Source organism: Physella acuta, unplaced genomic scaffold (assembly GCF_028476545.2).
Source record: "Physella acuta isolate Inbredline_101_S28 unplaced genomic scaffold, ASM2847654v3 ptg000079l, whole genome shotgun sequence".
Classification (NCBI taxonomy): domain Eukaryota; kingdom Metazoa; phylum Mollusca; class Gastropoda; family Physidae; genus Physella; species Physella acuta.
Genome location: NW_026731599.1, coordinates 2,122,867 through 2,141,821, shown reverse-complemented (window position 1 = coordinate 2,141,821; position 18,955 = coordinate 2,122,867). Strand labels below are relative to the sequence as shown.

Below are 18,955 nucleotides of genomic sequence, written 5' to 3'. Positions count from 1 at the left end.
AACTACTCAGAAAACTGACCAAAGTCTAATGAAGACTTAACTACTCAGAAAACTGACCAAAGTCTAATGAAGACTTAACTACTCAGAAAACTGACCAAAGTCTAATGAAGACTTAACTACTCAGAAAACTGACCAAAGTCTAATGAAGACTTAACTACTCAGAAAACTGACCAAAGTCTAATGAAGACTTAACTACTCAGAAAACTGACCAAAGCCTAATGAAGACTTAACTACTCAGAAAACTGACCAAAGTCTAATGAAGACTTAACTACTCAGAAAACTGACCAAAGTCTAATGAAGACTTAACTTCTCAGAAAACTGACCAAAGCCTAATGAAGACTTAACTACTCAGAAAACTGACCAAAGCCTAATGAAGACTTAACTACTCAGAAAACTGACCAAAGCCTAATGAAGACTTAACGACTCAGAAAACTGACCAAAGTCTAATGAAGACTTAACTACTCAGAAAACTGACCAAAGTCTAATGAAGACTTAACTACTCAGAAAACTGACCAAAGCCTAATGAAGACTTAACTACTCAGAAAACTGACCAAAGTCTAATGAAGACTTAACTACTCAGAAAACTGACCAAAGTCTAATGAAGACTTAACTACTCAGAAAACTGACCAAAGCCTAATGAAGACTTAACTACTCAGAAAACTGACCAAAGCCTAATGAAGACTTAACTACTCAGAAAACTGACCAAAGCCTAATGAAGACTTAACTACTCAGAAAACTGACCAAAGCCTAATGAAGACTTAACTACTCAGAAAACTGAGCAAAGCCTAATGAAGACTTAACTACTCAGAAAACTGACCAAAGCCTAATGAAGACTTAACTACTCAGAAAACTGACCAAAGCCTAATGAAGACTTAACTACTCAGAAAACTGACCAAAGTCTAATGAAGACTTAACTACTCAGAAAACTGACCAAAGCCTAATGAAGACTTAACTACTCAGAAAACTGACCAAAGCCTAATGAAGACTTAACTACTCAGAAAACTGACCAAAGTCTAATGAAGACTTAACTACTCAGAAAACTGACCAAAGTCTAATGAAGACTTAACTACTCAGAAAACTGACCAAAGCCTAATGAAGACTTAACTACTCAGAAAACTGACCAAAGCCTAATGAAGACTTAACTACTCAGAAAACTGACCAAAGCCTAATGAAGACTTAACTACTCAGAAAACTGACCAAAGTCTAATGAAGACTTAACTACTCAGGAAACTGACCAAAGCCTAATGAAGACTTAACTACTCAGAAAACTGACCAAAGTCTAATGAAGACTTAACTACTCAGAAAACTGACCAAAGCCTAATGAAGACTTAACTACTCAGAAAACTGACCAAAGCCTAATGAAGACTTAACTACTCAGAAAACTGACCAAAGCCTAATGAAGACTTAACTACTCAGAAAACTGACCAAAGCCTAATGAAGACTTAACTACTCAGAAAACTGACCAAAGCCTAATGAAGACTTAACTACTCAGAAAACTGACCAAAGCCTAATGAAGACTTAACTACTCAGAAAACTGACCAAAGCCTAATGAAGACTTAACTACTCAGAAAACTGACCAAAGCCTAATGAAGACTTAACTACTCAGAAAACTGACCAAAGTCTAATGAAGACTTAACTACTCAGAAAACTGACCAAAGTCTAATGAAGACTTAACTACTCAGAAAACTGACCAAAGCCTAATGAAGACTTAACTACTCAGAAAACTGACCAAAGCCTAATGAAGACTTAACTACTCAGAAAACTGACCAAAGTCTAATGAAGACTTAACTACTCAGAAAACTGACCAAAGTCTAATGAAGACTTAACTACTCAGAAAACTGACCAAAGCCTAATGAAGACTTAACTACTCAGAAAACTGACCAAAGCCTAATGAAGACTTAACTACTCAGAAAACTGACCAAAGTCTAATGAAGACTTAACTACTCAGAAAACTGACCAAAGCCTAATGAAGACTTAACTACTCAGAAAACTGACCAAAGTCTAATGAAGACTTAACTACTCAGAAAACTGACCAAAGCCTAATGAAGACTTAACTACTCAGAAAACTGACCAAAGCCTAATGAAGACTTAACTACTCAGAAAACTGACCAAAGCCTAATGAAGACTTAACTACTCAGAAAACTGACCAAAGTCTAATGAAGACTTAACTACTCAGAAAACTGACCAAAGTCTAATGAAGACTTAACTACTCAGAAAACTGACCAAAGCCTAATGAAGACTTAACTACTCAGAAAACTGACCAAAGCCTAATGAAGACTTAACTACTCAGAAAACTGACCAAAGTCTAATGAAGACTTAACTACTCAGAAAACTGACCAAAGTCTAATGAAGACTTAACTACTCAGAAAACTGACCAAAGCCTAATGAAGACTTAACTACTCAGAAAACTGACCAAAGCCTAATGAAGACTTAACTACTCAGAAAACTGACCAAAGTCTAATGAAGACTTAACTACTCAGAAAACTGACCAAAGCCTAATGAAGACTTAACTACTCAGAAAACTGACCAAAGTCTAATGAAGACTTAACTACTCAGAAAACTGACCAAAGTCTAATGAAGACTTAACTACTCAGAAAACTGACCAAAGTCCGGCCTTACCCGACAATCGCCGGATCTGGACGACCGATGACGTGACTGGGTCGGCAGACGTGAACCAGCAGACGAGGAACTCATCATTTCCTTTCAACTTGTCGTCCAGCTCTAAAGGCCTCTGGGCGGCCATTTGATGACGTCAGCTGCCTGTCCCCTCAGTCGTGCTGGCCCGGCCCAGAGATAATTAGGAATTCCTTGACTAGAAGGCACCGGAAATAGGAAATGGCCTGGCAGTGAGGACGCTAACATCCGGTCAGCAATGTTTGATCAGATGCCCGGAGACAAGCCGTGGTCCGGCTGGACACTGGTCAGCAAATACCGGCCGTACGGCTCAAATGTCAACACGGCTATTTGGGTAGCCGCTTCCAGCCAGGAGACGGCTACACCACGGTGGAGCTGAAGACGTTATTCACTAGCCAGTGGTCATCACACGGCCGAGGTCAACACGCCACGGACGGCAAACATCATTAGCCAGATTCATCAGACGCCGGCTTTCAAGATTTTCATGGCCGGCACTGTGTTCTGCGGGTCCTTCACCCCTAACCTTGACCCAGTAGCGTACGCAGGGGGGGAGCAGGGGGAGCGGCCGCTCCCCCTCTGGCCATTTTCAGCAAAGTGGCGCCTTTTTGGAAACTTTTTAAACTCAAAGATTTAAACAATGATATTTGTTAAAAAAATATTTTTGGTCGGCACATCTATGTAAATCACAAGTTTTCTTTTCATGCAGCAATTAAGCATTATTGTACTAGTCTAGTAGTGTCTACGTTTACAACACCCGACCTCGCTACGCCACTGTATATATGTATGTTTAGGAAAGTCATCTAAAAACTGACGCTATATTCACTCTGAGTTGGTTATCTCTCCCCCCCCCCCCCCCCCCCCACACACACACTTCACCACCACAATTGTGTAGAGCGACATTAATGTCACACCTAGGTATACACTGGGTTGGATAATTGACCTAAAGTGACCGGACAGTGGTGAATGAAGTTGAACCCACCCCCCCCCCCCCCCCCACCCACCCCGAACTGATCTGTTAAGCACATGTAGAAAAACGCGTAATGATGTACCAAAGTACCATGCCGCCAGAAAATTAGCTTTTTAAACGTAAAACTCTGTGAATATTGTTTTTGCAATTACCAGTAAAAAGGTGTGTGATCAATACAGTGATCTAACCCATACCTATCACTATGTTAAAAAATGATCTTTAAAGAACACAAAGAAGCAGTAATTAATTAAAAATATATGATCTGAACTAAAAGACCGAAATTTAGTTAAATGTAGACTGTTATTCCGAATGTTGTTCTATAATAACGAAAAGCGTGGTTTTATACAATCTCTGATTTAAAAAAACTTTCATTATGCTGTAATACTTTAGCATTTATGATGACGATATATTAAATTTTGATTATAGACAAAAAAAATTGTAAGCACGAATAGTGTTAAACAATTTGATTATATTCTTAAGTAACTATTTATTTGTTTTGAAATTTATAATTAAATGTGTAGATATATACATATTTATACTAAGAGAGTGATTATTTCCCCTATTTCACTTGTCTTAAATAATTTCCCAGGAATTATTTTACAAGAATTACAAAATAGATTGTGTTACGTTCATTGTTTTTGGTTGTAGTGTGTGTATACTTTTTTTGTTCAGATTAATACAATTTTTGTTTTGTCGGCCTACATTGTGTGTTTTTTCTTATTCCTTAAGAGTGCTACTTTCAGTTTATTTTACATCATAGCGAAGTAATAACATACAGCTAGTTATATATATATATATATATATATATATATATATATATATATATATATATATATATATATATATATATATATTTAAAATACTCGTATATAGAACGTGTTAAAAATTAGGCGCCTTTTTTTGCTCTTTTCGCTCCCCCTACAACGAAAACCTGGATACGCCTCTGCCTTGACCCTTAACCTAGACCTTGACATTCACTATCTCGCCGAGGATTGAGACCATGTTTGGTTAAATACAGCGAGAGTGATCTCCCGTAAACTTTCTCGAATGTTCTCATGTAACACAACGTGGATGGCAACTCGGGATATAGACATGATTTTCAATCAATTTTTTACATACTTGAACGTTTTAAAATAGAAAAGAATCTTTTAGAAAATATAATTGGTACTAAGTGAACAGCAAACAATGGGTGTATAATAGTGCGTAATATTGGTATAAATTAATTAGCGTTTTTTGAGATATCGGAAAAAACGTAAAGTACTAATCCCGGTATACGGAAATTACTCAAAATTTGACAGAAGGCAGAGAATTAGAATTTTTACTTACATGTGAAATTTCATCCATCTATCAGAAACAGTACTCAAGTTATAGGCTTTTGAAAAATTGAAAGTGGAATAAGTTCCACTTCCGTTTACCGGAAATCGCTGAAAAGTTGAAACTGAACTACAAATTTAATAAAATACTTATATATGAAATTTCATCAACCTAGCTGTAACGGTACTCAAGTTATCGTGTTCGCAGACACACATGCACACACACACACACAGAGACACACACAGACGGACAAAATTTCAAAATTTCCCCGACTCAGGCAGGTGTAAAACGTCGAGATTTATAAATATCTCGGGGTTTTTTTTTGTGTGCACAATTACAATTCTTCCTTTATACTTTGTATTCGAGGGTAAAAAGTCAAAATAACCACGTTACAATTTCGATATTTAATATCAGCGCGTGTGTAATGTGCTCGCTTGTTCAGGTGTGTATGGCTAACGGTCAGCGCGTATTCAGGTGTGTAGGGCTAACGGACAGCGCGTATTCAGGTGTGTAGGGCTAACGAACAGCGCGTACACACAACAGGTGGAGAGGTTGTTTGTCATGTAAACACGTGTACAGTGAAGTTTAAAAGAAATGTAATGACGTCACGCTGACTTGTCGAATTTACCCAGACCCATATAGTAATTAATAGCTAGACAGCCACAAGTGACAATAACCTAGAACAACAACCTATTGCCTGTAGATCTACAATAAAATGTATGAGGCTTGCAACTCTTTATGAAAAATAGTAGGTAAAAAAACACTTTCAAATCGCAGGGTACACTGCGTCCATGCGCGATAACTCTTTAAATTAAAAATAATTTTAGATAGTCTTAGCACAGGGGTCGGCAACCTTTTGAGACGGAAGAGCCAGAAGTTACAATTTACTAAATTTCCCAGTTTTTAAAGAGCCACTCACATTTTCATGTCAATATCATGTTCTTTAATATATATATATATATATATATATATATATATATATATATATATATATATATATATATATATATATATAAAATGTATGTGTGTGCGTTTGTGTGTGTGTCTGTTTTTCTTTTATGCATTACTATTCCTTTCATCCGATCGCCATGAAACTTAGGGAAGTTGTTCAGAAAACTGCTCAGGCAGGCGCTATTCGATTCTTCTCTATATCTATATATATAAAGCAAAGTGGTCGGGTGCCCGATAGGGCACTTCCCTGCGACGCAGGCGCGTCAAATTTGGCACGATGGTGCCTTGGGGCGATAGAACACGAGGGCCGGTGACGGTTGGCCGAAAAGTCTACGGAGAGGGGGTCAAAACTGACCTCTACTGACCGGCGCCTTATATGGGGTATATTACGAAAAAAAATTTCCTCCGACGACCCCCCTTGATATTTTGTGAGGTGGTAGACGAACACCTAGGGGTGTCACAAAAAACTCGGCATATCTGGGAAAACTTCGTAAAGCGGTCAAAACTGACCAGTTGTATTTCCCTATATAATCTTTGTATTTTATGGGAAAAACAGAGGGTCATTTCAACGCAGACTTTAGGGTACTTAAGCTCAGTATATCTGGCTAATTTTTTACATGCTCCTAGGTCAATGGCTTGACCTTTAGGGAAAACTGTCGGTTACACTCAAAGCCCTCGACGAGGGCTAAAAAGTGACCGCGAGTGAAATTCTCTTTATATGAGCTCTATTACGAAAAAAAATTTCCTCCGACGACCCCCCTTGATATTTTGTGAGGTGGTAGAAGAACACCTAGGGGTGTCACAAAAAACTCGGCATATCTGGGAAAACTTCGTAAAGCGGTCAAAACTGACCAGTTGTATTTCCCTATATAATCTTTGTATTTTATGGGGAAAACTGGGTAATTTCTACGCAAATTTTAGGGTACTTACTCTTTGTATAACTGGTTAATTTTTTGCATACACCTCTATAGATAAACGGGCCGTATGGAAAATCTGTTGGTCAGCATTAAAGCCCTCGAAGAGGGCTAAAAATGACTGCGAGTGAAATTCTCATTATACGAAATTTGGTCAATTGGTCTATGAGCAGGGGAGGTAACTTTTTAATGTAACAATTTTTAAATATTTTGTATACTCTTTTTAAGAAAAAACAAAAATCATAAAGTATAGCATTGTTTTAAATGGATATTTTGTTATAAGTTAAGTTTTGTATTGTATTGAAATTGTAAAAGTAATTGCAAAAGTAATTTAGTATAATATTTGATTGATAATTTTTATGAAAGCCCTTTCAGTTCTAATAACCTTGCGAGTAATAAGTTGCGAATATTCTTATCAATTTATGGATACAAAAAAAGTACCCCACTGTATAAATTTAGGCCCTAAGCGTTTAACATAACAGCCAATCGCCTATTAATCAATTATTTAATTTCTCAACTTTTTTGAAAACCTAAGCGAAGCTAGGCAGTATGCCTAGTATGGTATATAAAAATAACGTCCATTGCGGATTGGCACCGTTCATACAATCGTCGTGAAACTTTAAAGTGTTGATTACAACACTGCAGGGGAGGTTTCTGCAAAAAAATATTTTTCTAATTTCGCAAGGGCGGCGCCCCGGGATGGTGCGATTGTTCTCGATTGTGCGCACTCCGGCTCCCCGTCAGGGGGAGATTTGGCGCCACGGGCTTACCCATGAGCACCATGGCGCCTACGTTCATTTAAAACAGGGCGATAGGCTATGGATACAATGGGTTGCTATAGTCGCTCACTAAATCGAACCATGCGCGTCCTCGGGGGTTTCTGCCGGGTGCGATTCGGCGCCCAGTACTATCCCGTGAGCACTAAGCGCCTACTTTAATTTTAAGGAGCACCCTTCAATACGCATTCAATGATTACGGCTAGGAACCGTACGCGACGCCCCTGCGGTAGTGTAATCGGGATCATGTGAGCGCCACTTTCCGTCCTCGATACTTGGGCGGTGAGTGATTAACTTACACTCAAGGCTTTCATCAAGCACGCCATGGTGGTGAGTGGTAGTGTAAGAAACCATTGCCCCGATAACTATGATCCAAACACAGGCATTGTTTACATTTAAAAAACTCAGCTTTCGAAAACATTGAAGTACATTGAAATAGGGAGTAACTAAATATTCTGATAGAATAGCGAGTGGCTATTTTAAATATACGAGCCGACCCGCGGCGCATCATACGCCGCTATTTAGTTGTTTTATTTTCTACTTTTCAGTAATTCATAATTTGTGAATTCGACAGTACCAATGCTGCCACTGAAAATATTTGCTTTAAAACACTACCCCCCCCCCCCCTTTCCCCTAACCCCGACCCTACACCCCCCCCCCCCCAGTGAAAGCAGCCTCCTCTTAGTTACCTCCTGTAAGTTTAAAATCGTTTCAAACTAAATTATCTGCCCCTAATAGCCGTCACTAAACCCGGCTCTACGATTTGTAAACATTTAATTTAGCGTGACCACAACTCACCAGACCATGTGGGGTGGGGTGGGGGTGGTAGCGATAGTGATAGACAGAAAGAGAGGGGACTATAAGGAGGCGCTTGCAGCTTGTTTTCTAACGTCTCCCAGAAGAGAATTATATATATAGATTATTATATCGTTCGGTACCGAGTGTTGCAGACTAATACACTTTTATGAGTTTTAAAAATAAAACAAAATCATTATTAATATTTGTGCATGGAGCTGAAGAGCCGCATCTTGACATCAAAAGAGCCGCATTCGGCTCGCGAGCCGCAGGTTGCCGACCCCTGTCTTAGCACATTCACACAATCGCAGAAAATTTAGATGCTGTAGACTTACGGACATCTTGGGAAAGTTGGAACTCCAAATTATTATTTAGTACCAGTCATAGATGTTACCGAATATATCAAATCCTTATATTACATTATCAGTTTAAAATATAGCAATGTACACATAACATATCAGTGATTTTGCAGCTTGTTTTCAGAGGTCTACAAAATGTTTGTGAACATACAAAGTTGAGAGTGGGGGGAGGCGTTTCTTCGAAAGTGGACGCGTTTGGACGGGGAGGGGGTGGGGGAAGGGGGAGTGGTCTAAAATTCCAAATTTTGTGGACGTCATAAATGGATGACCCCATACAAGAAAGTAAAAAGAGAAAAAAACAAGTTTCTAAACATATTTACAAGATTGCAAATGGGGAGTAGGGTGTCGTTTTCAGCCAGATGGGGAGTAGGGTGTCGTTTTCAGCCATGTGGATAGTAGGGTGCCATTTTCAGCCAGGTGGGGAGTAGGGTGTCGTTTTCAGTCAGGTGGGGAGTAGGGTGCCGTTTTCAGCCATGTGGATAGTAGGGTGCCATTTTCAGCCAGGTGGGGAGTAGGGTGTCGTTTTCAGTCAGGTGGGGAGTAGGGTGCCGTTTTCAGCCAGGTGGGGAGTAGGGTGTCGTTTTCAGCCAGATGGGGAGTAGGGTGCCGCTTTCAGCCATGTGGATAGTAGGGTGCCATTTTCAGCCAGGTGGGGAGTAGGGTGTCGTTCTCAGTCAGGTGGGGAGTAGGGTGTCGTTTTCAGCCAGATGGGGAGTAGGGTGCCGTTTTCAGCCAGGTGGGGAGTAGGGTGCCGTTTTCAGCCAGGTGGGGAGTAGGGTGTCGTTTTCAGTCAGGTGGGGAGTAGGGTGCCGTTTTCAGCCAGGTGGGGAGTAGGGTGTCGTTTTCAGTCAGGTGGGGAGTAGGGTGCCGTTTTCAGCCAGGTGGGGAGTAGGGTGTCGTTTTCAGCCAGGTGGGGAGTAGGGTGTCGTTTTCAGCCAGGTGGGGAGTAGGGTGCCGTTTTCAAAACAGCGATGCATATTTCGGACTAAAAATTTTTAAAATCTCAAAATGGCTACTGACGCCATCATGCCCCTACTGACGCCAGCTTGTCCCTACTGACGCCAGCTTGTCCCTACTGACGCCCAGTGACTTGCTAGTGACGCCAGACGCCTGAGAGCGCCGAGTTAGTCGTGCAGAGATTTACGTCGGCTCACAGCGAGGTGTAAACAGCCTGTCAGCATTTCTATGTTCACGTGCGGCCTGCTCATAAACTACAGAATTGCGTTTAGACGCGTTTGCTTCCTGGCGAAATGGCCATTCTTTCTTTCTTCACTTGACTTTTTGCGCGGCAATCCTTACACACTCTTTTTGCCTAGTTAACTTAAGCATCAGCTCAGAACAAATGCAGTCCTTACATTCTCTGTTTGCCGAGTTAAGTTAAGCATCAGCTCAGAACAAATGCAGTCCTTACACTCTCTGCCGAGTTAACTTAAGCATCAGCTCAGAACAAATGCAGTCCTTACACTCTCTGCCGAGTTAACTTAAGCATCAGCTCAGAACAAATGCAGTCCTTACATTCTCTGTTTGCCGAGTTAAGTTAAGCATCAGCTCAGAACAAATGCAGTCCTTACTCTCTCTGCCGAGTTAACTTAAGCATCAGCTCAGAACAAATGCAGTCCTTACACTCTCTGCCGAGTTAACTTAAGCATCAGCTCAGAACAAATGCAGTCCTTACACTCTCTGCCGAGTTAACTTAAGCATCAGCTCAGAACAAATAAAGCGGGAGTGATTTCCCTTGAACTCTCTCATAAATTCTTATCTAACAGCCAGAGAGATCACACTGCGATCGGGCTGTAGCAGGGATTTTAAAACATTTTTAAAGAGAATAAAATCACGTTCAAGAATGAATCTACGCAGTAAATATATGTATAATGAAGCGGAATATTAGTACTTTACAAAAGAAACATCCATTTTTTTTTCTTTTTCGTATACGAAAGTAGCGGAAGTATTTTAATCGTGCAAAAAATTGAAATCGAGAATTTCACAAATCTCGACTTTTTTTTACAACTCCCTAAGTCGGAAAAACTTAGTTTTGCTATTTTGTCCGCATTTCTTTGTATGTTTCTGTGTGTGTCTCGCTGTGATCACTGGTTCACGATAACATGAGTAACGTTACAGCTAGGTTGATAAAATTTCATATATAAGTATTATATTAAATGTGTAGCTCAGTATTAACTTTTCAACGATTTCCGGTAACCGGAAGGGGGAACTATTCTACTTTTGGTTTTTCAAAAGCCTATAACTTAAGTATTGTTTCCGGAAGTAGTACATCACCCTGTTTCCGTTTTCTCCGAAAAACATATAAATTTATGTTTACCTTGATTGCTCTGTCTTTCTTCATAAAGTTCTATTGTTCTGTACTTCCTGTCTGGCAAGCCAGCCAAAAGTTTTTCAACACGGAGGTTTGATGTGCGTTGTGGTTCAACGTGTTTGTTTAATTTGTATTTGGTTTTTTGCATTTATTTTAATAGTTTTGAATACATTGTTTTATTTTTTATTTTATGTTGGATTTATTTTTACTAATTGTTTTGAATATATTCCTTTTTATAGCTTTTGTCTTTCTTTAGTATGTTTTATTTTAATAATAATTAAGAAAATAAATCGTTCTTTTATTTGTTTAGTACAAAATTATTTAAATGAGCTTTATGGGCACCCTTATTAGACTATTTAAAGAAGGGTAATAAGCCATGAAAGAGGTCTATGCAGCTTATGCGAATTTTTTTTGTCTTTGCAACAGTGTGTGAGTGTGTGTGTGTGTGTGTGTGTGTGCGTGTGTGCGTGTGTGTGTGTGTGTTACTGAAGAGCAATCACTGCTATCGTTGATCTGTTTGTTTTTTACAAAACCATTAGTTTATTAAGGCGCGAAAATTATTTTTTTTGTTTTTTGGTCGGATTTTGGGCGGGGTCAGCCGAGTGCTTCGTCATCCTGAGGAAATTGAAAGAAATCGGTCCAGTAGAAGTATTTTTTTTTTCTTTCGCTCCGCGGAAATCAGTCGAACTTTGGAAGAACCAAGAGAATAAGCTCTTTTATCTATGTTAAAAAGTTCGTCCACATGCGAGAGAACGGAACTAAAGTACTACTGCCTGTTATCGGAGGTGTCAAAAATTGAAACTAATCCAAGTATGAGATCTTATACTTACACATGACATTTCTTCTACCTAACTAAACTAGTACTCAAGTTATCGCGTTCAGACGGAAATAAATAAATTAACACTTACGGTTACCGGAAATCTTTCAAAGGCTGAAAGAAAACGACAAATTTGATAATATGCTAATAGATGAAATTTCATCCCCCTAACCGAAACGGTACTCCATGTGCCGTGTTAGCGTACACACAGACAGACCAATTTTTTTCTCCAGGTCGACATCTAGTGGTTTTAAAATGCCAGAAAAAGTTGTGTCTGGGATTTAAACAAAATCCTACATTTATAGACGGTCATTTGTCCAGCCCCACACACACAGATATCAACCTACACCGACAGATATCAACCTACACCGACATAAATCAACCTACACCGACATAAATCAACCTACACCGACATAAATCAACCTACACCGACATATATCAACCTAAACCGACAGATGTCAACCTACACCGACATATATCAACCTGCACCGACATATATCAACCTGCACCGACATATATCAACCTACACCGACATAAATCAACTTACACCGACATATATCAACCTACACCGACATATATCAACCTACACCCACAAATATCAACCTACACCGACATAAATCAACGTACACTGACATAAATCAACCTACACCGACATATATCAACCTACACCGACATATATCAACCTACACCGACATATATCAACCTACATCGACAGATATCAACCTACACCGACATAAATCAACCTACACCGACATATATCAACCTACACCGACATAAATCAACCTACACCGACATATATCAAACGCCCACACCGACCAATGCTTTGTTAGTTGTTAGTAAAGATAGATAATTAATGTAGAGGTTATTTGAAAAAGTATTCATGGCTGACCTTTTCCGCCCCCTGAATAACCTTGACCTTGGTCTACCTGCATGAAGCCACACCTGAAAACGACCAGGGTTGAAGTTAAGCTACAGTCGCCAGGTCAAAAGGTCAACGCGCTCAACTAGGTCTGTGTGTTTAAGTCAGTTGGAGTGAGTTTAGAACCAGTGTTTGTGTGTTTAAGTGATGACTTAAGTGATTACATTCTGTGTTTTTATGTTTAAGTGAGGTGTTAAAAGTTGTCAAAATGGCGCCCAGTTCAACCACTCATCAACATGCTTGCTTCTATTTATTCATCCTACCCTCCACACCCTGTGACCTAGTTGATAGAGGGGGGGGGGGGCATGACTGGGTAGGGGGTGGAATGAAGGATTGGGGGAGGAGAGATTTAAAAAGGACTTACCAGCACTCGTATAAACGTTGTGTGCATAATGTGAGTCCTACATGTCCTGTGTCCTGGAGTCCTAGTGGCATGTTTTGTCCTTGATCCTACAATCATCGAGGACAATTCTTTTATTTTGTCAGGTTAGGCTCATGTCCTATAGGACAGTTTAAACTCATGTCCTATAGGACTGGTTAAACTCATGTCCTATAGGACAGGTTAAACGCATGTCCTATAGGACAGTTTAAACTCATGTCCTATAGGACAGGTTAAACTCATGTCCTATTGGACAGGTTAAACTCATGTCCTATAGGACCCACATACCCCCCACATACACCCTCTACATACCCCCTCACATACCCCACATACTCCTTCACATAACCCCCACATACCCCCTCACATACTATCCTCACATACACCCCCACATACCCCCACATACCCCCCACATACACCCCACATACACCCCCAGATACACCACCACATACCCCCTCACATACACCCCCACATACACCACCACATACCCCCGCACATACCATCCTCACATGCAACCCCACATACCCCCCACATACCCCCTCACAACTTGTTTCTCCACACACAACTTGTCGCTCCACACACAACTTGTCGCTCCACACAACTTGTCGCTCCACACAACTTGTCGCTACACACACAACTTGTCGCTACACACACAACTTGTTTCTCCACACAACTTGTCGCTACACACAACTTGTCGCTACACACACAACTTGTCGCTCCACACAACTTGTCGCTCCACACACAACTTGTCGCTCCACACACAACTTGTCGCTACACACACAACTTGTCTCTACACACAACTTGTCGCTGTATGAGCCAAAATGACCTACCGCGTTTCATGCTGAAAACTCCCAGAAAACTAGACGGTGAAATATCCCAGAAAAATATCCCAGAAAACTAGACGGTGAAATATCCCAGAAAACTAGACGGTGAAATATCCCAGAAAACTAGACGGTGAAATATCCCAGAAAACTAGACGGTGAAATATCCTAGAAAACTAGACGGTGAAATATCCCAGAAAACTAGACGGTGAAATATCCCAGAGAAATATCCCAGAAAACTAGACGGTGAAATATCCCAGAAAACTAGACGGTGAAATATCCCAGAAAACTAGACGGTGAAATATCCCAGAAAACTAGACGGTGAAATATCCCAGAAAACTGTACGGTGAAATATCCCAGCCAACTGCCGGCTCATTAAGAACGACAGAGCCAGTCATTATCATTAGGTTCTCAAATTATAACCAGGCAGCCAGTCAACAGGTTCCCAATTGTAATCAGACAATAAAGAAAAATTAACCGGGAGTGATTTCCCCTAAACTTTCTGGAATATTCTTATATAACACTCTGGGGGATGGCAACTCGGGATATAGACAATATTTTTAATCCATTTTTAATTACTAAAACTTTTTATAATAGAATAGAATCTCTTGAATAGTCCCACTTCCGGTTATCGGAAATCGCTCAAACGCTGATACGGATCTACGATTTTGATATAATACTTATATATGAAATTTCATCAACCTATCTATAACGGTACTCAAGTTATCGTGTTTACAGACACACATACATACACACATACAGACAAACGGACAAGATTGCAAAATTATGTTTTTCCGACTCAGGGAGGTGTAAAAATTTCGATTTTTTTTTTGCACGATTACAATACTTTCTCTATACTCAGTAATATAGACGAGGAAGTAAAAAAGCTCACACAAATTGCGCCTGAGGCAGGTAGCCATTGGCTAGCTGTGAGGCAGGTAGCCTAGTTATGTGAGGCAGGTAGCCATTGGCTAGCTGTGAGGCAGGTAGCCATTGGCTAGCTGTGAGGCAGGTAGCCATTGGCTAGCTGTGAGGCAGGTAGCCATTGGCTAGCTGTGAGGTAGGTAGCCTAGTTATGTGAGGCAGGTAGCCATTGGCTAGCTGTGAGGCAGGTAGCCATTGGCTAGCTGTGAGGCAGGTAGCCATTGGCTAGCTGTGAGGCAGGTAGCCATTGGCTAGCTGTGAGGCAGGTAGCCATTGGCTAGCTGTGAGGTAGGTAGCCTAGTTATGTGAGGCAGGTAGCCATTGGCTAGCTGTGAGGCAGGTAGCCATTGGCTAGCTGTGAGGCAGGTAGCCATTGGCTAGCTGTGAGGCAGGTAGCCATTGGCTAGCTGTGAGGCAGGTAGCCATTGGCTAGCTGTGAGGCAGGTAGCCTAGTTATGTGAGGCAGGTAGCCATTGGCTAGCTGTGAGGCAGGTAGCCATTGGCTAGCTGTGAGGCAGGTAGCCATTGGCTAGCTGTGAGGCAGGTAGCCATTGGCTAGCTGTGTGAGAACCTGTGGGAACAAGAGCGTTGTTATGATAGACCTAACCACCCTAATCACCCCCCCCCCCCCCCCACCCCACACGTCCCTCGCCTAAGGTCCAATTCCCACGGTAGGCTTATAACTATTAAAATATCATCATTAATCACAGTAATTAATCAGCTGTTTATGACGTAACGACCACCTTATGCTGACCCCCCCCCCCCTATGTAATAAAAAATCCGCTTAACATTCTAGTATCCACAACTTGGACATGTGTATCCACAGCTGGGACATGTGTATCCATGTCTGGGACATGTGTATCCACAACTGGGACATGTGTATCCACAACTGGGACATGTGTATCCACAACTGGGACATGTGTATGCGTGTATCTTCATTTAATGTTTACTTGTATACGTGTACCTATAAGTTTATATTGGTACGATTGTCTGTCTGTATGTAAATTGTTACTATGTTAGTATTCTCTGTATGTGTGTATATCTGTTTCTATGTGTTTATTCTGCATTTATTATGTATGTGTATTTGTGTGAGTGTGTATGTTATTACGATTGTCTACATGTGGGCATGTATGTTTACATGATTTGTATTCCATGTAGTTTTGTATAAATAATGAAGGCATTGTTGTATTTCGCGACAGGCGGGTAATGAGCCCTAAATATTTACCCAGTCAATAAACAACGGCCGGGGATCGCGGGAGTTCGCTCAGTTCTGCCCTCAAACTAATTGATCGCTTTTTTCAAAGAATGTTTGCAGATAACTTTTTAAAAAATGTTTGCCGTTTTTTTTTTAACGCTAATTGTTTGAGGCACCTGCCCGCCTTATCAAGACATGGCTAGTAGATTAGCACACGGGTTAATAGAAGACGTTCTTACACGTACACTGATAGACGTCCGTCAAGACATGGCTAGTAGATTAGCACATCCGTTAATAGAAGACGTTCTTACACGTACACTGATAGACTTCCGTCAAGACATGGCTAGTAGATTAGCACATCCGTTAATAGAAGACGTTCTTACACGTACACTGATAGACTTCCGTCAAGACATGGCTAGTAGATTAGCACATCCGTTAATAGAAGACGTTCTTACACGTCAGATGATAGACGTCCGACAAGACATGGCTAGTAGATTAGCACATCCGTTAATAGAAGACGTTCTTACACGTCAGATGATAGACGTCCGACAAGACATGGCTAGTAGATTAGCACATCCGTTAATAGAAGACGTTCTTACACGTACACTGATAGACGTCCGACAAGACATGGCTAGTAGATTAGCACATCCGTTAATAGAAGACGTTCTTACACGTACACTGATAGACGTCCGTCAAGACATGGCTAGTAGATTAGCACATCCGTTAATAGAAGACGTTCTTACACGTACACTGATAGACTTCCGTCAAGACATGGCTAGTAGATTAGCACATCCGTTAATAGAAGACGTTCTTACACGTCAGATGATAGACGTCCGACAAGACATGACTAGTAGATTAGCACATCCGTTAATAGAAGACGTTCTTACACGTCAGATGATAGACGTCCGACAAGACATGGCTAGTAGATTAGCACATCCGTTAATAGAAGACGTTCTTACACGTACACTGATAGACGACCGTCAAGACATGGCTAGTAGATTAGCACATCCGCTAATAGAAGACGTTCTTACACGTACACTGATAGACGTCCGACAAGACACGTCGGATGATAGACGACCGTCAACAGATATCCATTGATATACGTCAGTCAACAGGGCATAAAACTGTATACATGTATACTGGACATCTTGCTCTACACATGTATACTGGACATCTTGCTCTATACTGGACATCTTGCTCTACACATGTATACTGGACATCTTGCTCTATACTGGACATCTTGCTCTACATATGTATACTGGACATCTTGCTCTATACATGTATACTGGACATCTTGCTCTACACATGTGTACTGGACATCTTGCTCTACACATGTATACTGGACATCTTGCTCTACACATGTATACTGGACATCTCTACACATGTATACTGGACATCTTGCTCTACACATGTATACTGGACATCTTGCTCTACACATGTATACTGGACATCTTGCTCTACACAAGTGTACTGGACATCTTGCTCTACACATGTACACTGGACATCTTGCTCTACACATGTATACTGGACATCTTGCTCTACACATGTATACTGGACATCTTGCTCTACACATGTATACTGGACATCTTGCTCTACACATGTATACTGGACATCTTGCTCTACACATGTATACTGGACATCTCTACACATGTATACTGGACATCTTGCTCTACACATGTATACTGGACATCTCTACACATATACACTGGACATCTTGCTCTACACATTTATACTGGACATCTTGCTCTACACATTTATACTGGACATCTTGCTCTACACATGTATACTGGACATCTCTACACATATACACTGGACATCTTGCTCTACACATGTATACTGGACATCTTGCTCTATACATGTATACTGGACATCTTGCTCTACACATGTATACTGGACATCTTGCTCTACACATGTATACTGGACATCTTGCTCTACACATGTATACTGGACATCTCTACACATGTATACTGGACATCTTGCTCTACATATGTATACTGGACATCTTGCTCTACACATGTGTACTGGACATCTTGCTCTACACATGTACACTGGACATCTTGCTCTACACATGTATACTGGACATCTTGCTCTACACATGTGTACTGGACATCTTGCTCTACACATGTATACTGGACATCTTGCTCTACACATGTATACTGGACATCTTGCTCTACACATGTATACTGGACATCTTGCTCTACACATTTATACTGGACATCTTGCTCTACACATGTATACTGGACATCTTGCTCTACACATTTATACTGGACATCTCTACACATATACACTGGACATCTTGCTCTACACATTTATACTGGACATCTTGCTCTACACATGTATACTGGACATCTCTACACATGTATACTGGACATCTTGCTCTACACATGTATACTGGACATCTTGCTCTACACATGTATACTGGACATCTTGCTCTATACTGGACATCTTGCTCTACACATGTATACTGGACATCTCTACACATGTATACTGGACATCTTGCTCTACACATGTATACTGGACATCTTGCTCTACACATGTATACTGGACATCTTGCTCTACACATATACACTGGACATCTTGCTCTACACATGTATACTGGACATCTTGCTCTACACATGTATACTGGACATCTCTACACATGTATCCTGGACATCTTGCTCTACACATGTATACTGGACATCTTGCTCTACACATGTATACTGGACATCTTGCTCTACACATGTATACTGGACATCTCTACACATGTATCCTGGACATCTTGCTCTATACTGGACATCTTGCTCTACACATGTATACTGGACATCTTGCTCTACACATGTATACTGGACATCTTGCTCTATACCTGTATACTGGACATCTCTACACATGTATCCTGGACATCT

General features: G+C 40.6%; 1 protein-coding gene across 3 annotated transcripts in view; it reads right to left on the bottom strand.

Annotated features, from left to right (window-relative positions):
* LOC131956452 (endothelin-converting enzyme homolog) overlaps positions 1 to 18,955 on the bottom strand; it is a 97,789-nt gene that overhangs the window by 66,835 nt on the left and 11,999 nt on the right. Inside the window, exons 1-3 of one of the 3 annotated variants that reach the window (XM_059320899.1) lie at positions 13,964 to 13,988; positions 13,122 to 13,207; positions 12,728 to 12,780 (exon numbers count right to left, since the gene is read on the bottom strand). In XM_059320899.1, coding sequence (XP_059176882.1) covers positions 12,728 to 12,780; positions 13,122 to 13,207; positions 13,964 to 13,973 — 149 coding nt within the window. In that variant the 5' untranslated portion in view covers positions 13,974 to 13,988. Of the gene's footprint in view, positions 1 to 12,727; positions 12,781 to 13,121; positions 13,208 to 13,963; positions 13,989 to 18,955 lie in introns of those variants that run through there. The other 2 variants (XM_059320907.1, XM_059320988.1) reach the window with 2 other exon arrangements.